We start from the raw sequence: 26,066 nt of genomic DNA, 5'->3' as shown, positions 1-26,066 counted from the left end.
CATATGCGTATGCATTTTTTGATATAATAAAACATTTTTTACTGAAATTACTTTGAGCATAGCATCATTTTGAAAAACATGCGTTTGTTCTGACGGACCCTGTATATGCATTGTGCATTTCGTCTGTATAGATTGTAAATTGTAATTTCTCACTAATTGATTTATAAGTGAATACACCCCGAAGGTGTCTGGTCGTGTTTATAAATACTAATCTCAGACATTTACATTACTATACATTGGTTTTTGGTTAACATTTAAAAAGCCCAGTTCGGGAGTAGATCCTCGCAGTTGGTGACTCGAATAATCTGCAGCAGCACAACAAGTACAATTGTTTAAAAGTACAACCACAATAAGAATGGAGATAGCTGTTAGTATCTATATAAAATAATACACAGTATAATAATTTATGTAATGCACATAATATTAATGCGCATTTGCAGTATTACCTTTACGATTTCAGATTTTTTCACTGTGGATAAAATTGCATCTCATGGAACAATATTACAATAGAATGGTTTTATATTTTTTCCACAGTTGCGATTTATTGCGTTGTCTGCGTTGTTTTTAGTCAATTATTATGCACTATCAGCGGCGGCACCAGCAACTAGTTCGACTAAACCCAAAACGTATCTGGTGAGACACGAAGGCGTCTCGGATGCAAAAAGTCAGTTTATGCTAGCGTAAGTATTTTTTTTGATAAATTATGATTTATACAAGTTATAAAGTTCAATATTCCAAAAACCTAACCTGACTATCATTGTATTGACGCTCAAGCAAACAAATTATAGATTAAAAACTAATGATCATGATTGGAATTTTTTTATTGGAATTTGGATGTTTCTAATAAAATACATAAAGAGAAAGCAAGGGTAATCTTAAAATTTGTTTCATGATTCAGAGAATTGAAATTAAAAATGTTATTTTGCATATTTTGATATTTTTTAGATTTAATTGCGATTTCTTGAATTTTTGAAATATTGTAGCACTTTGACCTAGTTTTTAATCAAATAGTCATATTTTATGCTTCAACTCGTTTACGCACATTCAAAATTTTTTACCTGAAAATTCACAACTCGCTCATCATGCACAACGACACATTCACACACATGTATAGGTGTACTGCTATAGGTTGTAATACAAACTATCAAATATCATTTCGGATTTTTCAAACCTAACTACTTTTAGTACAGTTTCAGTAATTATGATTCAGTATAATATCGGCAATTATAAATTTAAGTAAATGTCGTGTTTAAATGAGTAGATATTCAAATTTTAAATTTACCTATACTAACAAAAATGTCCTGCAATTGTTATTGTTAATAAATTAAACACAATTATAAAAGTAAACGACACTCATAATCATGAAGAGTAATTTAAGATAATTTTAGAACAAACTTAGTAGGTACATAATGATGTAAAATTGCTACGAAAATCAATGTATGAATCCAGAAAAAATGCAAACGAGTTGTAGCCCATCATATTTTATGATATAAAATTTTAATTAATTAATTTTAGTTTATTGTCTTTTTTTAAAACTAAATAAGTACATACATAAAGAAAATTAGACCAACTACACGGACTACATGCAGATGCGATGCGAACAGTGGCGTTCATAATTTTGTATTATTTTAAACTTTAGTCATCTACTAATTTCAATGAACTCCCTTTGTTCATTTACAGCTGCAGGAATTATTACAGACCAAGTATTGAAACTGTTGAAAACTATTTCATATGTATAATATTACCTATACTGTTTTAATACCATCAACTAGTATACTCGTATTAAACTATACTTATAGTATGTGTTTTTGGTTGAAATTGTTGTGGTTATTCTTTGTCGTGTCTTAAACTTATACTTAACTTTTTTTTAAATGCCAATTTTCATTTAACAGTTTAATTAGTGTATATATAATATAATATTATTTAGCCTCGGCGTCGTCTTATTGATGTATTACTGTCTTACCAATCAATTTCAATTAATTGTATCTATTATTAATTTTTGTGTAATACAAATTACCTACTACAAAGCTAACTAATACTAAATACATTAAAATATAATATTGTTTATCATTATTATAGTAATATGATAACATATGGAATATTATATTTATCCACGCTGTGTTGGTAAAAATATTTAAAACACTTGTCTCGTTGTTTTTAACAGTAAAATTACGTGGGAAAATGTGATAAATAATTATTTACGTTTAGTCCATTATCGTCTTTAAAATATAATTTTATACGGCAGTTGCTAGTAGGTACCTACATAATATTATACATTATACACACTTAAATAATACCCATTGTTGGATTTCAGTTATACGCTCTACGATGGAACGACTCAGACGAAAAAAGGAACGCTGGCACAGAACGACGATGGAACCGGTTTCGTGTTGAACCAAGAGGGGTCGTATTCGTTTTTCACCCCTGAAGGCTTCAACATGAAAATACCGCACAACGCGAACAAGAACGGTTTCATAATGAAGAGTTATGTTCTATAACAGCGGTTCTCAATATTTTTATATCCAAGTACCACCTATATACTACAGTTTAAAAATGTCTATAATCATCACTTCACTAAATAACGTTTTTTTTTTTGCTTACCAAAAATGTGTACATTATTTTACACGTACCTATATGGAATTTAATTTTATTAGAAAATACACAATGACGATAACATATAAGTATTTAACACACACAAAAGAATTTAAATGAGTAGAATTATTATTTATACTTATATTAGGTTTAGGTACTATTAATAATATCAAATAAATTAATAAACCAAATAATATTTAATGTGATCTATTCCCATTTTTTCCCACATAAATGGAAATTTATCTTAGCCTATCACACAATGAGTTTTCCGTGTATCATTGGTTGAACCACTTAAGGCTGCTCTATAACATTAACGTAGGTAATTGATCAATATTGATATACGCATATTTACACATCAGATAAAATATTATAGTTTATATTATTTATATCATAATATCATTTTCAACTAAATTTTTGACGTAATCTTGTTATTGATTTTCTGCTACGATTATTCACCCTTTTGGATACCCAACAGTGCGTATCGTATGTAAGAATATATAACTATAAATTAGTCACCCATTTTAAAATAAAATGTTCATAAGTTTATCATTATTTGTTACTTATTAAAAATACTAAAAACATTATACATTAAAATAATCATACTATAGTGTTTATTTATACTGAAAATATTGTACCAAAACCAAATTATGTTCATTCTTGAAAATTTTGAGCATACTAATCGATTATAAATAGTTGTATCAGTTATTAATGTATAGTAATTAGTAGGTAGTAGGTACACAACTATGTTGGCTTCATAGCTTGTGTGAAAAAAAATTGAAAAATATAATAGAGTCGAAATTCTGACTCAAATACCAAGCATACCAAGTGCCTCTCTATTGTAAATTATTAGAAATTATTCTTTAACTAATTTTAGATGATTTTGTCAGGAAAACTTTATAATTAATAAAAAAAAAAAAATTATTCTATTCAAGCACTGGGTTAATTTAATTTTTTGTATTTATTCAATTTTATTTATTAATAATCATTATTATAAAACTTTTTTCTTTAGAATTTTAAGTTAAAAAAATTAGACTCTCCAAATAAATCAATAATAACATTAAAATAACACATTTACATAAGTACTTACACTATAATTGCTAAGTATGAATTATGTTACTATGTAATGAATAATAATATTACGTACATATACATATACATTATATTTTTGCAAATTGATGCAATTTAATACAATTTAAATCATATTTACTTATCAAAATATTAACTACTAGTAATTAAATTAATAATTATATTTGATATAAGATAAATTGTTTAAATTAAATTATATGATTATAAAATATTGGTATGCGCAGTCTACACAGATTAGGTATTCATAATTTAAAATCACATTTGTATAACAATAATAATTTAAAGTGCAAACACTTAAAGACCCGAGCACACAGAACGCGGTCTGTTGCGGTGGGCTGTGATATCTCGTATAATATGTATATGTGATTATATGGTGACGGTCAAAGTCAAATTCTGTATTTAATTACGACCGGACAGCTGCCCGCCGCAACACACCGCGTTCTATGTGTCCGATCCTTAAAATAAAACTATCATCTTAGCGTTAATATGAATGAGAAGAATCATTGGCAACGTAGTTCGTTCTCCGGTCTTCAGTTCCATGTGGAAAAAAAAGCTTAATATGAATGAAATACTCTCCCTTTATATTATAATCATCGATTACATGCATTTTGTCATAAACGTTTCAAAATAAATGAAATATTACGCAATAAAAAAAATAAAATGCAAGTAAAATATTAATGGGGCTCTATAGATATTTTATTTTTAATTTAAACTAAGAAATATAGAAAATATACAGTAGTTTTCTAACGTAAAACACTAATTTATTCGAAAACTTTTTTGAATGTTTGTAAATTAGGTATTTAAAATAGGTAGGTATGTAGTACATACAAATAGGTATTTTTTTCAACAATAATTTCTAATCATATAAAAACATTTTAAATCATTGTTTTTTTATTTCATACGTTCGATCAAAATATTTTTTCAAAACGTTCATATTACACATATTTCAGATAAATGATAGCGTATATACTGTGTCACTGTGTCCGGGATTACTTTAATAATTGTAAGCCAAGTCTTGCAATATAATGTTAGAAAAAGGTTGATTGTACGGTTCAGCTGATAAAATTACATAAAATGTATAACCTGATTTTAATCTGCAGACATCGAAATATAATGTGAGTATCTTATCATGCACTAAATCAAAATTTACTTAGCTAAATAAACTTCTATAAAATATAAAAATACTAAACTACCGAGGTATAACGATCGAATACCTCTGTGAAAATGAAGAATAGATTTAATGGTTTCAAAATAAAACATTTTAAAATTACACAACTATATCCCTAGGTAGAACTTTAATATAATAAAAAATAAGGCAAATACAATTCCAAAAAGTTTATACACTTTCATAAATTAATGAAAAAAAAAAATAAAACTTTTCTAGAGTTATTTACTTACTCATAGCCATGATTTAAGTAATATAATTAGTAATTACTCTGTAGTATCAAGTATAAAACTAATTTGGACACAATTTATTAATTATTGTATGTATCAGAGCCCGGAACACCTCTTCAAACTTTTCATCACATACTTTTATCGACTTTTTACAACATTTTGTTCCATCCAAACAGGATGAACAGACATTAGGACAAAAAAATATAATATATGTTTATTTGTTTTTTTACATACATAATATATACTATAAATATATCAATATTCAGATAATAAAAATATATATAATATCGGTAATATTATATTTAGAACACCGAAATGAAATGTTTTTCGTTTAGAATAAAGTATGATATTAATTGTTACCTTACCTATTAATTCTCTTTATATATGTATTTATTATTTTTTCATATTCCATGCCTAGGCTTCCTTAAGATCCTTACCAAATCCATGACTCCCCTGTGAGTTGTGACATACAGTTTCAATATATCTGGTGTATTGTATATAGGTACTTATAACTAAAATTCACATCCTTGTTTACTCTACGTACGATTTTTAATACCTAAAAATGGGAAGCCAAGTTTACAATTTATCAATTTAGATGTTGATTAAATGATGATTATAATTAATTGCCAAACTACATTTACAATCGCTCAACTTATTATTGAGTCAACATCTTATGATTTTCAAGCATATAAGTCTAAAGAAACGGAGTAGAACAAAAATTATATTAGTATCATACAATCAAAAGTTTATAATCCATAAAATAACAAACTATTGGTTCAATAATCCATGTATTTTGTATTTAACATGTTCTAGTGGTGTTCAGAATAAATTAGAGTAAAAAAGTGCCACTTAAAAGCTATTATAAGTAAATAGTATGTAAATAATAAAAATGTATTTTACAATACACTTATATTTAGTGCTACAATTAAACATGATTTGTTACATACATTGTAGTTTAATATAATTATTATGATATATGCCTAGGTAAGGAAAAATATGATATTTTTTTTAATCTTTATTATGCGTTTCAAACGTTCCAATAAATAACTATATATTTCATTACATGTACACTCAAATCTATACGTGGTTGATTCTACGTTACGACTATCTATATTTTGCTACTACAGTTTGAGATAATAATGAACAATTTACAATTTGCACGAGAGAATTAAACCTGCTAAAATATGATAATGATACTATGGACATAATATGACTATGAATTTTTCAGTCACACTCTGGCTGGGACGTCGTTGCTAGATTCAACAATCTTGAAACCTTCCTTGTCGGCTGTGTATGTCACCGTAACATTGATGCCTTCGGGAGAAATGTACGAATATGAACCTTTCTGAATCAAAACGTAATCGTCTCCTTCGTCGTTCAATACTAACGTTCCTTGCCTGGTCTGCGATGTCCCGTCATCCACCTGATAGCTGAAATTGCACATAATTACATATTATTATTTACCAACGATAAATGAATATATTACAGTGTGAAGTACTGAGGTAATTCAACAAGCATGCTAAGTGCTAAAATAAAACCAAATTTTTGGGGTTTTTCCTTTAATAAACACTCATTCAAAATTTTAAATTTTAAACTTTTTAGGCATAGGAACTTGACATAATTTTTTCACATACGAGTACATATACATAATTAAAATTCTATTTTTGAGGATTGTCTTTGTGATTCGAGTTTTCAAACGAGGAACACCCATTGTTTACCGTAAATTGTTAAGCCAATTTTTTTCTTTTATATTCTGTGTGGAGCGATAATTGATTTTACCACATTATGTTTATATAGATATTGTAAATAAAAAATGTGGTTATAATTTCAACGAAATGCAAATAAACTCATTATTAAACGTAAATAATTTTATTTAAAACATTACAATATCAAGTAAAATAATTTTATTTATTACATTAATGACTTGATTGCTTATATACATTTTTATTGGGTGTAAATGCCTTTGCATATTTTCTATCAAATATATATATATATATATATATGGTGCGTTTTGTAGTTTCCTTTATCACTCCCATATTTCATGAACTGCATTTATCTATAGCTTCGTGTTTAAATTTTGTAGTTGTCAATCCAACTGGTTTGTTATCATACATTGAGTTGGATTTCATATAAAAATGTTTACTATGATTATATCCCGTGAATACTGAACCCTTTACTCTACTGGATAATTATTTTATTTGTGTATTTGTTTTCAAATTTATAAAAGGTTTGTTATTGAAAATATTATTCATTTCCCAATGTGTTACATTAGATGTAGGTTAGGTTAATTAACTGAATTATTATATAAGATGACTCGGTGTATTTATACAAAAAAACTACAATATTCATGCATTAAACGTATCGTATACAGTAGAAATGGTAATGTTTATTTTTATTTTTATCAACGATATGTATATATGCACTCGATAATATTGCGGCGACATCTAAATTTGTATATTATATACCACTAATACGATCTTCGTGCGTATATCTAATAACAAAAAACATATTGTAATGTGTTTTTTTTTGTCTGATGTCATCATCAGGTTTCTTAAATAATATCTTTTCTGGTAGAAAAGTGATTCTTATTGGTACTTTGGGTAGTCAAAAATAATGAATTAAAATAGTTTTCAAAAAATTAAAAAAAAACTGAGATTTTTACACAAAACCAGTTTTTAAAAATCGATGTTGTTTTTAATGTATGTATGACTAAAAAAAATAACCGTAGATACATGGCATTTTCACTGGATGTCTATATTACCGATTTCTATGCATAATCAAATCCCGAAATTTTGCGAGTCTTTTTGAGCTATTTAAAGGCATATCAAAATTTATTATTTATGTTTTTTTAAACTATTGTCGATAAAAAAATATTCACTTGATCGAAAAATTGAAAATATAATAAAACGTTCCTCAAAAGTTGCTGTTAGTGAAAATTAAAACAAAGTTGAGTATTAACACACAACAATTTTTATGAGCCTCTGAAGTTAAAATTTTGATAAAATTCATCAAAATTACAAAAATTGGAAAATAGTTTCGTGTTGAAAATTCATAAAAAGTGTTTTATTATAAGTATTTTCTAAAAAATTTAAATTTGCCTAGTTTTTTATTCGACAAATGTCTAATCGAAATTTAAAATTAAATACAACTTAAAAAATTAGTATCTCACCCAGTGAACAGGGTGATTACCCAGTTCGACGTTAAAAAATACATTGTTGCCTTCATCTCTTTAAAATTAACTTCCCCAATTTTTAACCTAAATAATGTATAACTTTAGTTAATAGGGTTCTACGTTTCATTGGATACTTTGATGGCCTCCTTTTGTATTAATTTTACTATATATTATTATCTTTATGTGCACTTATAAAAAAATAAAAAATATTATAAGCCTACCCTCCGGCGCCTTAAGCGTGGACGTCCTTATGATGCCCTTTCTCAACACCAATAATATCAATAAATAAAAAAAAAACCAAAAAAAGGAAAATACTACACCTAGTTTAATCAATTATTCTTTCTTGTATCATTATTTATTTATTTATCGATGTAAATTACTTTAATTTGTTTTAAATATCGTAATTAATTTACGCTTACCAATTATGTGTGTTATATTTTCTATTATATTATCAATAAGTTTGATGACCCTGTATGCCATTAACACTTTATAATAATAATAAAAAAAAAACAAATAACCAAGGAGTTTATTTTATTTCCATTGATATTAAATACCTAACCGTAATATCCCATAAATCGATGAGATTAAATTGCTGTAAGTATGTTAGTGTATTAATAATATTACTAACTTGAGGCTAAACTGTCCATTGCTATCGGAGACGTAGTCGTTTCTCAATAGATGCGCTATCACCGGTGTCTTTGGTTTTTCTGTCGGATACGTAGACGCTGCATCAGTGGTCGACCATTGTGAGAAGACGAACATCGCCAAAATTAAAACCTGTATTATCAACGACACAAAAAAGGAAAATAAAATCAATTTTTGATTTATAAATTATTAATATAGTAATATTATTACTTTATTGTTTATTGTTTATAACTGGTGAAATTGTAAAATGTAAATAATTGGCTTACCGTGGTTGTGTTCATTTTGTTTTTCCTTGATCGGTGAAATGAAAAAATGAAGGTATATGCGTATTAGAATGTCCAACAGTAATGGTTCCAATAACTGAACTGACTGGGTGAACGATGAGCGTATCAATTTATAAGGTTTATTTTTTCGATAAAAAAAATACCTAAATTTTGGAAAGGAAATATGTAGACACATTAAGTCAAATGACGTCTACATCGGCTGATCGAAAAACATCGATAGTATCGTCTGCGTCGCTTATATACTTAAAAAATCATTAATTTATACCCATAAGTCCTATGCATATGGTGAATTGATCGTACAAAACTGACCTCCAACTCGATAATATTTTTATTCGAACTATGTAAAATAATATTTTATTTAGTCGAATACTAATACTAAAGCATCGTATTCGCATAAATAAGTATGCAATAATTTAGTCTACAAGTAATATGAAAACACTATAGTAAGTATACCAATTTGTTAGAAAAATAAAATTAATCTATGATTATATTGTAATAATCGTTGTAGTAATTGGTGATAAAAACTTTAGACAAAATTCTAGACTAAGTTTGATATAGCTTATTAAAATCAATTATTTCATTAAATTTATCATAAAACCTTGGTGGAAAATCGTATAATGCTATATTATATTTTCGTCTCAATATTTTTAAATACAATCACTGCTGATAATAATAGCAAATATATTATTAAAACAAATTCCTGCGCATATTGTAGGGGAATAATAATATATGACCATTGAACATACTAATATAAAATTAATTGTTTAACATATTATATATTATTACATTAATATTTTGATATTATTAATATTGATCTTAAGAGAAACATCAATATGACAATATCAGTTGACTTTCCTTAGATCATCCAATGTTCTAATAGAACTATAACTATAGAAGAAACTAGAAAAGCTGTAGTGTAACGTACATGTGTATACCAAGTTACCAAGAATAATTCTACACTTTTTACACACACATTAATGCAATTAATCGTCTCATTATTTTATATTCCATATTATTTTTATTGCATTTTAAATTAAGTCATTAATGCTTAATATTTTTTTTCTAATTCGGGGTGCTAAGTGTTTCTTTTGAGAACGTATTAATTAATGATATATATAGTTTCCATTAATGTTCTACAAATATATTTAGACTAGAAACGGTTAATAAAAAATCAGGGGAAGACAGTGGAAAACTATTCAGTACCTACATCAATACTCAGTGACGTAAAAAAAAATAAAAACTATGAGTGAAAATATGATAGCGAGATTTGACCATTTAGGGGAAAGGGGATAGATTTCTTATCTCAATAATGGCCTTTATTTTGTATAATATATACCTTTTGGCTTTTATATTAATATAATATGATATCCGTAATCATGAATTGCTGATAGACCATACAAAGTCATAACTCATCATAAATAATAATAAACATAATCAAAAATATTTTCTATTCAAACTGTATTTTAGTGTATTTATTAATTAAAAAATCAACAAACATCAAAGAAACAAAATATACAACAACATAATGTAGTATTTAAATAAATAATCAACACAAACTGTGTAGTCGTAATTACATAATATTATATTCTTGTTGTTTCTAATCTAATAGATACACTGAGATTTTCTAAAATAACTCTGACCTTTAAAATAGGAATATAATATAAAAGATAATCAATGATCGGTCTAATTTAAATCGGTTCTGAGTTATGTAAATGAAAAAAATAATAGGTAAATATTATAATGTAAAATCGAGAATAATATATTTTGTACCTTAAGTATATTATTGTTATATTGCACAGTTTCACCCGTCATGATTATAATATAATATATTGTTGCGGTGAAATAAACAAGCTGTCTAAGAAAACACAATTAATATTCCAAGACGAACGGTTAAAATTCGAACTTATAATATTGTATGTGCTTGCTTTGATATTGCCTTTAAAATGTATTCTCGTTAGAGAAAATTTTCGTAAAAAAGTTGACAACGGTTTTGATGATTACGTATAGTGGGTGCTTGGAATTTATCTTAGTGTAATGTCCATTAGAACTAGAAGTTTGTACATACGGTTTAATGTCATTGGTTAACGAGGGAATAAGTGAGCTGAAATCAATAAATTGAGCATATTAATCAAAGTGTTATTATTATACTATAATATTATCATATAATTGCATAATAACATGAAAATTAATGAGAACCAATAGTAAATCCAGTGTTGGTCTGTTGGTTTCCCTCAAGGCCTCAATTTTTTCCTCATATTTAATTATTTTTGTATCATATAAACAGGGGGTAGTGTGTCTAAGAATAGGTATCTATTTGAGGTGTTTGCTCTTTCCTATGGCTTACATGTTTTCATATTAACTACTAGTATTAGTGATAATCCAGAGATAAATAAATACATTTATAATAGATAAAAATAAAAGTTATTTAACCCAATTCCAAATTTCCAACAAAATAAATAGGTACTAAAGAACACCCTTGCACATTATAATACATTAGAACAAATAATATTTTTATCTTGGATCAGTGAAAACTCTTTGATTAAAAGTGATGTTCAATTTATATAACATTCCCTTGAGCAAAAATAAAAATTGAAAATATTCACATTTGAATAAGTACATTTAATTAGAGAATTAAATAAATATCGAAATTCTTTTGTAATAAATCTAATAAAAATTATTATATACGTAATTTATCTAATTTCAATTTTTTAAATCTGTTTAGCTTAATTGTGACTACTAGTGTAGATACTTAGTGTTGAACACTTTTCACGATAATATAATTAAATTATCGAAAAACAAGTTGAAAAGTCATAAGGACGTAATTAGTGTCTATATGTCTAATATTTTTCCAACACCATACATTTACCCAGAACACGTTTATTTTATCACATTATTAATATAATCCTTTATTCCAACTATAAAAATCACAAACTGTGTAAAATATTTTAAAATATGTTTATATAATATAACAGTTAATAATGCCTCCATTTTTTTTTTTAAGGATAATTTTTTTTTAATTTAATTTTTATATATAAAAATAAAATTAATTTAAAGAGCCAATCACAATTTTTAAATGATTAATATGAAGAAAACCATGTTAGTGAAACTCTATTTCAGATCAATATTTTATGAAAGAATAAAAAGAAAATATTTTTCATATGGAATTCTATACAAATAAGTATTTTTACACAATATTCCATGTCAAGTTTTTCTAATGGTGACTGTTTGTTTCTATTATAAAATGTGAATTAATAAATCATATAGTATTATTTTTCAATCATTAAGGAAAATGCTATATGATTAAATTATAATTAGTGAATATATATATTAAAAACTTACATCACATTATTCATATCTCCATCGTCTGTAGGGGCTGCTGCCGTGTTCGTGGCTAACACGAACATGACGACCAACGCTACCGAAACCACCACCTAGCCAGTAAAAATGCGATAGCCGTATTAAGGTTTATAAAAAAAATACAATGTAGTTTTTTATAACAAATTAATCAATAGAGCACGACTTACGAATAATTTCATTTTGTATTTCGTTGAAGTTGTAAATAAAAGATGATGATGATTTTGATTTTCGGGCGTCCGCCAATAAGACAATAATAGATATTGGATATAAAATACCAGCAACGACTCCCAGTAAGCGACTGACGAATAAAGTATTCAATGCCTGACATTTATTTTAATAAAATAATTGATTAATTTATATAATAACTGTGTTATTGAATTAAATAATATGTTATCTATACATATACCATTACAAATAGAAACGTCGTTAGCTAGGTCAACTGAAATATTTTCAAAGTAGTACGTCATCTGCGTTGAACAATTTAAATACTTGACAATTTGTTGTAAATTTATCTTTAACAATATTAAACATTCAAACTTAAATTCAGAACAATTTTAAAGATGAGAAGAGATTAATTGTAATTTATAAATATTTTTAATGATTTTTAACACTATAGCCATCATGATACTATAATATTTATCTCCAAGGCCTGAATTTTTTAATAGAATAGTTAATTTGTTTTAAAAATTATAATGTACATCTTCGACTAATTTATGTCTGGACTCTGAGGAAACCTCTATTACCTAACAAAATGTCTCTGAACATCAAATTTGGTGGAGGTTTTTAGTAACAAATTGGATCTAATTTTTACTTTTTGGAACTCAAAATTGAAAATTCTCAGTACATTTTTAAAATTATAATCAGAAAAAAACAAAAAAAAAAATGTTGTTAACATTATAATAGGTACACTATTGACATTTTAATGTAAATCTTGATTGCCAAAAAGTCAAACCATCCTCGTTTGAGTTATCTTCGATTTATTTTGGTATTTTTTTTTATAAATGTTGAAAAAAAATTATTCGTTCGGTCAAAAAGCTTAACAATTTAATACAAGGTATCTCGTAAGTAATTCATACAGTAGTAAGATCATTGATCATTTTGGGACAATAGGTAAGTAGATGTTCAATTTTCGTATGCCAAGACAAAATTCATATAACATCCTATGTATTAGAGTTGAAAAATAAGCTTAAAACACCCTCCTATCTCATGGAATCAATAGCTAAAACTTTTATTGAAATCTGTTGAGTAGTTTCTGGGATTACATAATAAAATACTAATCCTCATTTTTATCTATCATTATTTATTATACCAGTGTCCCGTATAGACGTATAGTCCGATAGTCGTATGTATTTATAGTTAATAGTAGTTAATACATATATTTTTTTGACTACTCTGCCAAAAGACAAATTTTGTTACTTCCCTATTTTATAATTATTATATTATATTCCTTGCTTAAACAAATCATTTTGAACTAAAATCTTGAATAGGTATTGTATTATATGATTCCTATTTTCGTAGATAAAATGTCAATAATTTGTATTCGTAAATTGTTTTAATATTTATTATGATATAATAGTATTAAAAATTAAAAAAATTAAATAATCAATTATAAGTATTGCAAATTATGTATTCATGTATACTAAAGCATGATATAAAGCTACATACAGTTTAATTAATTAAAAAATCGGGTAAGTGGATGTCGCTCTGCTATACATTAGGGGGTGGGGTGGACCTCTGACTAGGGTAGGTTAGATTTGAATGCAATGATAGGTATCATTGTATACGAAAAACGATTCTGAACGGAGATGATTTGTCAGTCTAGGATAATATATTATATTTAAATATTGTCATATATTCTATTTTGAAACAAATATTTTATTTTTCAATTAGGACGCATTTTACATAAGGCATGGTTAATCAATTTTTCCAAAAACATTGCATGTAGTTATCATAATTCATAATACCTTATATTTTCATAAATAAATATACCTGGTGACGATATATTTCTTTTATTTTTTCAACTGCTATTGTAAAAATATGTTAGGAACCTTGTATTAAATTTTCAAATCTTAGATCTAAAAAGAAAAACTTTTATGAATTTCTATCTAAGATAATTTGAACATTGCCGTAATTTTTACGTATTCAGTCAATATTTGAACTTCAAATGCTAATAAAAAAAAATTGTGCCTATGTATTCTTATAATTTTTTATTCACTATAAGAGTAATAAATTTTCAAGTATTTTGATAGGGCCAAAAAAATTTTATCGACACTTCAAAAAAAAATTTCAGACAAATTGAAAATTTCAGTCGTCTATAAATATCTAAAAAAAGTCAAAATATTTTGAAAATTAAATCATGGAAAGAAAATGCCAATTTAAATAACTGATAAAATCTTCAAGTATCTACGACTTATACTTTTTGAATAATAACAAATATTTAAAATCATTTCAGGATAAATCGTTATCGTTACGCTATTTCGTAAAAATTTAAAATTCAAACGCACTTAAAATTTTTCCTATAATAATGCTTCAAGTTTTATCTATAACTACTTGAAGGATAACTTATGGAAAACTGTGTTGTATTTTTAATCCTTAGTATAAACACAAAAATTTTTATGATTTTTCAACTTCAAAATTACTTGCAAATTTTCGCGTTTTCGACAGATTTCGTAAAAATTTGAACTATAAACGCTTATACAAAAAAATTGTGACTAACGATTTTTAATATTTTTTAGCTACAATTAGAGCAACTCATAAGGAACCTTGTATTAAATTTTCATGTTTTTTTGGTTGTCCAACATTTTTTTACCGACACTTCAAAAAAAATTCTCAAAAAAATCGAAAATTTCAGTGGTCTATAAATAACTCAAAAAAAGTCAAAACTTTTTGAAAATTAAACTGTATATATATATATTTAACATTAACATTTGGCGAAAATTTCAAGTATTTACAGTGATCAGTTTTTGAATTACAACCATATAAAAAAATCGATTTGGTCGAAAACTGGTTTTGCGTAATAATTCCCGTTTTTCTGTCATTTTTTTTTTTGTTTTTCTCGATTTTTTTGAAAACTGTTGGAAAATTTTTACTTTTGACCTTTATTATGCACCAAGGATATTCACTTTTACATCGGCAACCACCCCAAAAGTTTGAAATTGAAGCATTATTTCGACTAGTTATACTAGTACACAGACTAAAAAACAAACATAAAAAAAAAACACACATCATTGTAAAATCAATACATTCATCACTTCGTTCAGAATCTAAAATGTGGTATGGTTTTATAATTGTTGTTCATAAAATATAATGCCTTAAATGATAAATATTTTCTTTGTTTTTGTAAACAAAGTTGATAAATTATATTAATAAAATAAAATATAGTATTTAAGAATAGAATATTGCCTCACAGAGTAAAGTAGATGCCAAGAGAATGCTACACAATCGTCTTGAATAAGCGTCATATATTTTAGTAGGGGAGGAAGATTTAAACAACATTTTCATTTCCACAAATTCTATGTAATGATTTGCTTGTTTGATTATTATACAGACATACAGTACTTAATCAATAATTTTTTTAAATTTAAAATTCCTTGAAAATTATATAGTACGCTACGTTAATATGTTTCCTACTCCCAAATAGTTATAAAATAAACCATTTTTTTTTATTTATTAATTTAATTGTGTCAATACACCAGGTATTTTTACAATGTTAGGTACTTTAATATACGATTAGTATGATTATAATATTATGTTTAGTGATTTGGTGAGGAGCGGTCGTACGCTCAATCTGCGGAAACGCACTGAGGGTATTCAGTCGCAGTTGTTAGCTCCCAGATGGTTGACCACCTGAGATTTTTAGCAACATAATATCCTTGCCACACATACACAAGCACGTGTTACAACCCTACCCACTTAAAAACCTACAAATAAATACACAAACATAACCCCTACCGTACTAACCCACACCCAATGACCTATGTTGCCGCGTGTTCCTCTTACAAAAAAAAAAAAAAAAATATTTTATTTACGACAATATATAACTAATATTAGGTAGTTTATTATAATATTAATAAAAAAATATGTAAGTACTTATATTAACTATTATTACTTATTTGTTATAAATTATAATAGTTAGTAATAAACTATAATAAGTATATAGTTTTTAAAAACAATTTTTATTTATTTTGAATATTGTTTCAAAGAAATGTGTATTATACAGCTAATATTGATTATTATTTTAATAAAATTCGTATAGTTAACAATAATTTAAATTAATTGTATTAATTACTATTTAATTGATTATTATCTGAGAAAAAAATACATTACTTTATTATATAATTTATTATACCAGGTAATTTTGGTGCAAATAGGCTGCCTGAAAAAAATATACCTTTTTTATTTTAGCGCAAATGGGCTGTACCCAAAACGAATTAATTTTTTTTTGGCGCAAATGGGCGATACCCATTTACATTATTACAATGATTTTTTTATTTTGGTTTGCTTTAAATAAACATTGTGATTAGGAAATCAAATTAAAAACATCGATAATTATACTGTGATTTAATATGACATTATTATAACAATATGTTAGGTACCAATCAAAATACGATTAAAGTATGTTGACATTTATTCTTATTGTGGATGTATTTTTTTATTAAAGTAACACATGCAATTACTTTATCAGTAAATGTAATTTATTTATTTTTATTTTCATGCATTCTTAACATTCTTATATTATTATTGAAATTAAGAATATAATTATACCTAATAATAGCTTACATTGTTTCAATATATATTATATATAAAATTCATAACATGCCAAAAAACAACATTTCAATAAGAGGAGGTAGCCCTAACCGCCTTAAGTGCCCTAACCGCCATAGGCGCAACTAGAGGCCAAACACTGGGGGTGCTAAAATTATGTAGATGAAACAGGCTCGTGGGGGCTACGCCCCCACACCCCAAGTTCCTACTTCAATTTTATAATTACTATAACCAATCTTAAATGCATTATAAAAACATAAGCACACTAATATTTACCTCATAAATACATTAGGTATATTACCTATATTATTATTAAGGTGATTCAAATAATGACCTAGTATAAACAAATAAATAATATTAATTTTTTTAATAACTGATGTCAAAATAATTACGCAATTTACATTTTTAGCAGTCCCTTACATGAGGCACAATCATCTCAAAGGTTAGGTAATAATACTATGTTTACATAATATATAATATACTATTTTACACTAATACTATTTTTCTTTTATTAGTGGAATTGGAATATATTTCCAATATTTCTGAAGAAGTAATTTTATTAACAACATCTCTTTTAATATTTAAACAACCTTACGTAAAACAAAAAAAACTTTTTCATATAATTTTTCCATTTTTGATGTTTTTGATCTGGGGGTGCTAAATTAAAAGCACCCCCTAGTTGCGCCTATGCTAACCGCCAGCATTGTTGTGCCACTAATTTTAATTATAATTACTTTGTTTAAAATTTAAATCAGTAAGTAAAAATACAAATTAATGCAATAGAGCATAATATTAAAATTTATTACAGTAAAACAAATATATTGTTGTATTACTCATAAATAGATACGTATGAAACACGATCCAGGAATTTGTTTTTCCATTAGTTATTTCACTTACTACTTGCCTGATACAGTGATACCTATAATCTAAGGCTAGAGACTAGAACATTTGAACATTAGATTATAATTCATAGTTTATGTATAAATCCAGTGGCTTGTGTGGATTTCCCCTCAGCTCTCTTTCCAGATATTATATTAGTTTTATCTTTTTATAATCACTAGGTAGCAGTTATTCTTATGTTGATAAATATTAAATAATAAACATATTATTATAATATACTCGTTATCGTATTATTATCTATCAGGGCCGTATTTCATTTGCATACCCGTCTGCTTACCTGAACCAAATTATCGTACATCAGATGCGCATCAATATTCTAAACAATAGAGACTAGAAAGGTACAACGAATTGATAGGTACATGATGTATAATATTATTTAGATGGTAAATAATTTAAGATTTTTACAATTTAAAAGTAATTTATATTGGGACATAACCATATTTTTGTTCAAATTTTGACAAAATTCATCAAAAACTCGAAAATGTAAGTTACAAAATTATACTTTTAATTAGTATATTGTGTATCACCTTATACATATGCAATATTCGAAAATTTAACATAACGTGAGTAAATTTATAGACGAGTAAAGTTTAAGACCAAAGTTAGAGAACAATCTGCACTTGGGGTACACATTTTTTTAAATTTCTATTGTTGAATAATTTTGATGTGCAAAATGATGTAGGACCTTTTAAATGGTCAATGTGCAAACAATATATAACCCAAAAACCGAACGTTGCGCAAATGTTTTACTAAAAAGTTTAAAATTAACAATAGTGACGCGCAAACAATAACCAGCGATCCATCAGGTATCTTCATAATTCATCATCAATAGATTCAAAATGATTAGTAGGCACCTGTTGGCTGTTGTTGAATGTTAACAATAAAACCACCTAGGTACCAATTAATCTTTTATAAATGTATAAGTATAACTAAAGAAAACGACTCCTCTTATACTTTAGTCCTTTGAGATTAAATATTTAAATAAACCATTAAATCACTAAATTCTACTGAATCGATTAATATATTTATTGACATATGCTTCCCTGTTACAACTTGTATCCCATTTGACTCATTTGAGTACCACACTGCCACTATATATACTAAGTTTCTTTATACTATTAATAATTAGGTATAGGTAGTTGGTACACTATATTATCAGAGCAGCACATAAGAAACAATAAATTGCTTATTGATAATATTTACCAATATTGGTATGCAGTTTGAATATGTAAATAAAATGTAATAAATTAACAATTGGTAGGAAAATACTACTCACCTACTATTATTCAACATACTAAATTATTATTGTGGACGGTAGGAACGGAGCCTAGGAACAGATCCTCTTCTGCTGTCGGGTCTAATCATGAAAAAAAAATTATTATTGTAATAATGTTGTCATAATTAAATACATTAAATGTGTATAAATGTTATGGAAATAAGTAACTTAGGTAAAAATATTATTTTAATTAAAATAATATTACTAAATTTTGTTTAGGGTTTAACACATACCTACATTTTCTATTTTATTGAAAATAGTTAATAAAAGAAAAAAAACATTAAAAAACATTAATACAAGTTGGACAAAATTATATTATGAAATATACATAGAATGTGAATCTATTACATGATTTTATAAGTTATAAATTTATAATATTTTTAAACATAATACAAATTTATAGTAAAATGTTATTTAATTTAAACTCTACTTTTTCTAACACAAAAAAACTCATTTGGATAAAGTGAAAAACAAATTATGATAGTAGAAGGTATAAATATCAATACATTATTTTTTTTAAATTATTTTATTTATATTTGTATATTTATATATAACTAATAAACTTGTCAAAACAAATATTATAAAATCACAATTTAACAATTTGTGGACTTGTGTTAGGTAAATACTATTGTATAACTCTTAGTTGGATAAAGCCTGTTTTTCATTCTGTTCTTGGTACTTTTTCATTCTGCATTCAAGTTCAGGTCTAAAATGTCTAATCAGCCCTTGTACAGGCCATGCGGCACCATCTCCAAGAGCACAAATTGTGTGCCCTTCAATTTGCTTACTAATCTCCCACAACATGTCAATTTCTGAAGATTGAGCTTGCCCATCAACAAACCTATACATAATTTTGTTCATCCAATTAATTCCTTCACGACAAGGTGTACATTGCCCGCAAGATTCGTGTTTATAGAACATAATCAAACGAGCAATAGCTTTTACGATATCAGTTTGCTTGTTCATTACAATTAGAGCTGCTGTTCCTAAACTAGTTTGAGCTGCTACCAAACCGTCAAAGTCCATAATTGCCGTTTCACAAACATGTTTTGGTATAAGTGGTGTTGATGAACCTCCAGGAATAACAGCCAACAAATTATCCCAGCCACCAATTATACCACCAGCATGTCGCTCAATCAACTCTTTCAAAGGAATTGACATTTCTTCTTCAACAGTACACGGGTTGTTTACATGACCAGATATATTAAAGAGCTTAGTTCCAGAGTTTCTAGGCCTTCCAAGACCCACAAACCATGCACCGCCACGGCGGCAAATAGTAGGTGCAACAGCTACTGTTTCAACATTAGATACTGTAGTGGGACAGCCAAAAACTCCAACATCAGCTGGGAAAGGAGGCTTCAATCTTGGTTTGCCTTGTTTGCCTTCAAGTGACTCAATGAGTGCTGTTTCTTCTCCACAAATATAAGCACCAGCTCCTCTGTGCACAAATACATCAAAGTCATAGCCAGAGTTGCACGCATTTTTTCCTATAAGACCAGCTTGATACGCCTCGCAAATAGCTTGTTGCAGATTTGAAGCTTCATTGTAAAACTCTCCACGGATGTAAATATAAGCAGCACAAGCTCCCATTGCTCGGCCAGCAACCAAACAGCCTTCAATCAATTTATGAGGATCGTGTCTCATAATTTCACGATCTTTGCAAGTGCCTGGTTCACCTTCATCAGCGTTAACAACCAAATACTTTGGACGGCCATCAGAAGGTTTGTTCATGAAACTCCATTTCATACCAGTAGGGAAACCAGCACCACCACGTCCCCTCAAACCGGAAGTCTTAATTTCATTAATAATGTAATCGGTACCTTTTATTAAAATTTCTTTCGTTTTGTACCAATCACCGCGTTTCAATGCACCCTTTAATTGCCAGTCGTGGCGTCCATACAGATTCGTAAAAATCCTGTCAGAATCTGAAAGGTTACCGTACGACGCCTTTAACTGTGGTGGAGGAGCCGCAGCAGTAGTGTTTCTACGTGTCTGCAACGCATTTTTAAACGCCAAACTTGGTAGTCCAATAGCTCCGCCGTGACCTTTAGCCACCAGATTTGACCTCACCAAAGCTGAGCCGTTCATCTTTTTCAATAACTGTAAAATGAAAGCAAACAATGAAAATAAAACGATTATAAATATGTCAAACAAGGTAAACCTAATGCAAAAGTACATACCCTACGAGCTGGTAAAAAACTCGTCGATTGTCGAAAATAGTAAATTATTTTTCCTTTTCAATTGCTCATTGTTGTGAAACTGTGATACGACGATAGTGTTATCATTTTTGACGTTCCGGTTATAGAAACCAGACCATGGTTACTATATAAAAAAATGTTATCACCTATCACCCGGAACTCGGATGGCCGAAAACAATCTTTTATCACTTTCAATTTTTATCCTTGCTATAAATGTAAATTCGTCTTGGTAAAATACTTAAATACGACGTCCACAAAAACAATCCAATTAATGTATAACGGAAGTTGGTACTATGTACCTAATTTAAATTGAACACAAACTATTTGTATAATTGCTAATTATTGTTATGTAACCGATCATTCAGGTAATAGCCAATAGACATCGGCTCGTGGGCGGCTATGGACGAAGCCGCCGTGTTTCGATCATTTACTGTTCACTAATCGTAATTAATAATTATTTTACAAGCTAAGCACATTGGTATAAATTTGCATTTCCAATTCGTGATGTTTATCCGATAAGACGCAAAGATTTGATACCGTCGAAATATGTACTGACTACAACTGTTTGATTGTGACTTACATAATTTTAAGTAATAAATAAATAAAGTAATATCACCAGTGTGTAAGGTTATAGGGTATGGCGTAATTAATTTTTTTTTCTTTCGTCAAGTAGATTCTCAATTCAATTCACTGTTTAATACGGCTTTGTTTACATTTGTGCAGGATGGTTGTCAACAAAAATGGTTGAAGTTGCCGATGTGTCAATTACATATCAAAAGCTTCATAGTAATATATTACTGTAAGTTTTAAAATTTTAAAGATTGTAAAATTTAATGATTTTATATATTATTTTGTACATTACACGTTTCAGTGTGTTGGAAACAAAATATTTCTCGGGAATATTCCTGTTACTTAAAAACTCTTAGAAATATTTTTCATGCAAGTAAGTAAACAGCTAATATTATGCTTATCATATAATTAACTATATACTTTCCACTAATATCTAATATATTATTGTTTATTGATAAATGTCCTTTAATTCAAATAAAAGTAATCAAAATTAAAATTTATTTACTGTTCTAAGGACTGATTTTAAAATTTCAACTAATCAACATTCATATTGTCTACGTCAGTCTTATACATATTTTTAAGGCTAAACATATCCAGACAGTAATATAATATAGGTATTTATATTGTACATAATGTATATCTACTATATCTTATGTCTACAATGTCCAGCTTAATATTGTATAAATATAATATTAACAATGTATGAATGATCTAATGGTAATAAAAAAAGTCTGTATAAAGACAATAGCTAATAACTACCTATATAACAATATAATTGATTATAAATATAAAAGATGTATGATAAAAATTAGAAATAATGAAATAATTATAAAAAAATATGTCATTGAATCTCGTAGTCAATAATATTAAAAAATAATATATATCACTTGAATGACTTGTCAGGAATATGTTTACAAAATAGGAAAAAAATATCGTATATAGTGATATCTCTAAATACCGGGCACTCTTGGTCGCCGCTGTTTTGTTTGTTATTCAGTGTTGGGTAGGGGGGGGGGGGTGTAAATTCTCGAAAATAACTCAGAGAGATTAATAATTACATATTTACAGCATTTATTATTTATATAATATTTATAATCAATGATATTATATATTTATATAATATTTCTATATTTGTATTATTTTAATACAAATATTAACTGTAGGTACATATTATTATTTAAAATTATATGAAAAAAACAGTTGCTTTAGCTTGTTTAGACCTTGATACATAGTAATTTCACGTATCAAGGCATTTTCTAATTTAAACTGCGTTAGAGACAATATGTTTACGATTACATTTGTATGCAATGGAATCACAAACACAATTAAATATGAGTAAGATACTTCACAGAACATAAACTAGAAAAATGCTTTCATTGACAGATAAGATAAACTTAAAACTATAATATAGATTGATAGATTTTTATTAAGGCATATCATGATTATTCTATATTTATAATAAAAATTGCCATAAAAGTGTACGGTATGTAGGGGTTTTCCTATATAAAAGTACTGAAAATGTCCCTGTTCCCTAAAAAAAGTCCTCTATTTAAAAGTTTCATTGCATTTATAAAAAAATCATTGTATAAATTATTATCGCTATAGCTTTTAAAAAATCCCAGAGAAAAAGATTTATTTTAAATGTTCCAAGTTTTATAAACTTTTTTCCCCAAGTCTTTTTTATTGTTCCCCAATTGATCTATTTCTAAATAGTCATAACCTACATAACTGATAATTCCTAAATATATTATATTTAAATCTTATTTTCAATATAAAAAATATAAAAAAAATATCTAAGCTTTTAATGTAAAATAATATATATATATTTCATTATTAACTCTAATTTTTGTTTGTTATTTTAATTTTTAGGAACTACATTTTCCAGCCATGTTCAAATATTCATACATATATGCTATTGTATTCTTGGACTTAATCAGCATTAGCCTCATCATACCAGTATGGGGCACTCACTTACGCTCTTTAGGCGCTAGTCACTTTCATATAGCCTTACTAGGTTCTACATATTCATTTTTACAATTCTTATCTGGCACACCAATTGGAGCACTCAGTGATCATTATGGCCGAAAAATTGTACTTATTGTTACAATATGCATTTGTGCCATAGCTTATTTTGTTTTAGGCTGTGTGAAATCATTCATATTCATAGCACTTATTCGTATTCTTCAAGGATGTTTGAAACATTCACAACTTTTGTGCAAGACATTAGTTAATGACCAAGTACCTGCTGACCAACAGACTACAGTTTATGGAAGAATGAATGGATTTTCTTCACTCTCATTTGTTATTGGACCAATTATTGGTGGTCATCTAATGGAAAAAAGTGAAGGATTTTATAGTCTAGCATGTTATACTTCCATAATATTTCTAATCAACGCTTTAGTTGTTTATTTTACGGTTCCTAACACAACTGTACCAAAAAAAGAAAGAAAGAGTGCATCACCATTTAGTGATTTGATGGAAGTAAATTGGAAGGAATGTTGGCCTGCTTTTTCCCTAAAAATGTTGGGAGCTGCAGCATTGTTTGCATATTTTAGTTCAGTTGGTCTTGCTATGAATGAAAAGTTCAATTTAACTCCATCAGAAGCTGGTTATACTGGTGCCTTACAAGGACTTACAGGTGGCATAACTGGATTTGCAGCTGGTAAAATAGAAAACATAATATTTCCATCTAAAAACCCATTTTCCAAATGTTTTTATTCCTTTATAATGTTGGGTATTGGATTTGTTAGTTTAGCCTTGGCACCAAATTTAATTATATTTATGGCAGCTATGATTCCAATCAGCGCTTCGAGTACACTGATAAGAGGATTTAACAATGAAATATTGTATGAACAGTCTTCATCTGATCACAAAGGTCTAGTTGCTGGTGCAGGAGCTAGTTCTGCGGCAATATCAAGATTTCTAGCACCAATTATATGTGGATTTACAATGGACATGTTTGGAAATAGCTCTGGATTTTTGTTGTCTGCATTATTTTCATTCACTGGAGCAGTGGTGTCAATATGTCTAATTAAGAGATCAAAAGCTCATGTTGAATAAGTTTAAAGTGTGTTGCAAACAGAAATGCTTTCTAGCTTTCTAATGCATTTGAAAAACATAAGATAAAAAATAAAGTACTGGTTTTCAAATTAAAAGATGCTATTAGTCTTAGTTAATATTAATTATTATACTGCAAATTTTGATAATATGTGATTATGTAAAGTAAATATATTATTGTTATTTATATTGAGAATTATTAAAATCTATTAAACTGAATAATGTTCAAGTTATTTTTCTATTATTTTTAAAATATCTGTTTTTCAATTCAAAAACAACATATATTTTACTATTTGAATAATATTTAAATTATATAATGCACTTATTAAACTAAGAAATTATACTCTGTATTTGATTTTTAAACTATTTATTATAATATAACGATGAATAATGTTCATAAGGGTTATTTAAAATTGTAAGTTACATCATCAAATAATTTATAATACTCATTTAATTGTATGTTATACTTTTATTTATATGCAACTTAGATGGATACTTTTTTTATTTTGAGCGCAAACGATCAATAACCAATACGAGTAGGTAATAGATAAACCTAAAAAAAATTGACAATTAAAGTAGTTGTGTATGCATAATTGCTATAATTTGGTAGTATAAAATTTTTTTTTTTTTTTTTTTTAGTTTCATTCATCAATTACTTTTTTAACTCTAACATAGTATTATAGTAACGCGAGTGTATTTGATAGCTATGTCTAGTGTTCACGTTGATACAAAATTGATTATAATTTAGACAATTTAGTATAGGTAAATAT

At 27.2% G+C, this 26,066-nt stretch overlaps 4 protein-coding genes across 8 annotated transcripts; 2 read left to right on the top strand and 2 right to left on the bottom strand.

The window, feature by feature from the left end:
- The first annotated feature begins 227 nt into the window (after window positions 1–227).
- On the top strand, window positions 228–3,523 carry LOC107162769 (uncharacterized). The gene is made up of 3 exons (XM_015509790.2): window positions 228–367; window positions 535–680; window positions 2,315–3,523. Exons 1-3 carry the CDS (start codon window positions 356–358, stop codon window positions 2,496–2,498), a joined length of 342 nt encoding a protein of 113 aa, XP_015365276.2. The 5' UTR covers window positions 228–355; the 3' UTR covers window positions 2,499–3,523.
- Window positions 3,524–5,842: 2,319 nt separating this feature from the next.
- LOC107162763 (larval cuticle protein 1-like) lies at window positions 5,843–9,311 on the bottom strand. Its single transcript, XM_015509782.2, has 3 exons — window positions 9,157–9,311; window positions 8,874–9,022; window positions 5,843–6,503 (listed from the first exon to the last, which is right to left on the bottom strand). Exons 1-3 carry the CDS (start codon window positions 9,169–9,171, stop codon window positions 6,302–6,304), a joined length of 366 nt encoding a protein of 121 aa, XP_015365268.1. The 5' UTR covers window positions 9,172–9,311; the 3' UTR covers window positions 5,843–6,301.
- Window positions 9,312–10,617: 1,306 nt separating this feature from the next.
- On the bottom strand, window positions 10,618–21,795 carry ND-51 (NADH dehydrogenase (ubiquinone) 51 kDa subunit). Its single transcript, XM_015509800.2, has 6 exons — window positions 21,652–21,795; window positions 19,472–21,571; window positions 12,938–13,043; window positions 12,699–12,852; window positions 12,514–12,605; window positions 10,618–11,275 (listed from the first exon to the last, which is right to left on the bottom strand). Exon 2 carries the CDS (start codon window positions 21,557–21,559, stop codon window positions 20,111–20,113), a length of 1,449 nt encoding a protein of 482 aa, XP_015365286.1. The 5' UTR covers window positions 21,560–21,571; window positions 21,652–21,795; the 3' UTR covers window positions 10,618–11,275; window positions 12,514–12,605; window positions 12,699–12,852; window positions 12,938–13,043; window positions 19,472–20,110.
- Window positions 21,796–21,894: 99 nt separating this feature from the next.
- On the top strand, window positions 21,895–25,518 carry LOC107162777 (solute carrier family 67 member A2-like). 5 transcript variants are annotated; one of them, XM_089219420.1, is made up of 5 exons: window positions 21,895–22,034; window positions 22,136–22,259; window positions 22,343–22,468; window positions 22,541–22,612; window positions 24,109–25,518. In XM_089219420.1, the coding sequence occupies exons 4-5, from the start codon at window positions 22,607–22,609 to the stop codon at window positions 25,297–25,299; spliced, it is 1,197 nt and encodes a 398-aa protein (XP_089075546.1). In that variant the 5' UTR covers window positions 21,895–22,034; window positions 22,136–22,259; window positions 22,343–22,468; window positions 22,541–22,606; the 3' UTR covers window positions 25,300–25,518. The 5 variants fall into 5 exon arrangements, with proteins under 5 accessions (XP_089075546.1, XP_089075545.1, XP_089075547.1 ...); XM_089219419.1 differs by having other exon boundaries at window positions 22,136–22,304; window positions 22,393–22,468; XM_089219421.1 differs by lacking the exon at window positions 22,136–22,259 and having other exon boundaries at window positions 22,393–22,468.
- The last annotated feature ends 548 nt before the right edge of the window (window positions 25,519–26,066 follow it).

The sequence above is a fragment of the Diuraphis noxia genome, unplaced genomic scaffold, assembly GCF_037042655.1.
Source record: "Diuraphis noxia isolate RWA-SAM2 unplaced genomic scaffold, SU_Dnox_SAM2 contig0002, whole genome shotgun sequence".
NCBI classification, from domain to species: domain Eukaryota; kingdom Metazoa; phylum Arthropoda; class Insecta; order Hemiptera; family Aphididae; genus Diuraphis; species Diuraphis noxia.
Note: the sequence above shows the minus strand (reverse complement) of the source record. Positions and strands in the feature narration are given on the sequence as shown.

Coding starts and splice junctions, on each gene's coding strand:
- LOC107162763 (XM_015509782.2), bottom strand. Junction 6,504..8,873: donor AATGGACAGTTTAGCCTCAA/GTTAGTAATATT, acceptor GTGCAATTTCAG/CTATCAGGTGGATGACGGGA.
- ND-51 (XM_015509800.2), bottom strand. CDS start 21,559: ATGAACGGCTCAGCTTTGGTGAGGTCAAATCTGGTGGCTAAAGGTCAC.
- LOC107162769 (XM_015509790.2), top strand. Junction 681..2,314: donor AAAAGTCAGTTTATGCTAGC/GTAAGTATTTTT, acceptor GTTGGATTTCAG/TTATACGCTCTACGATGGAA.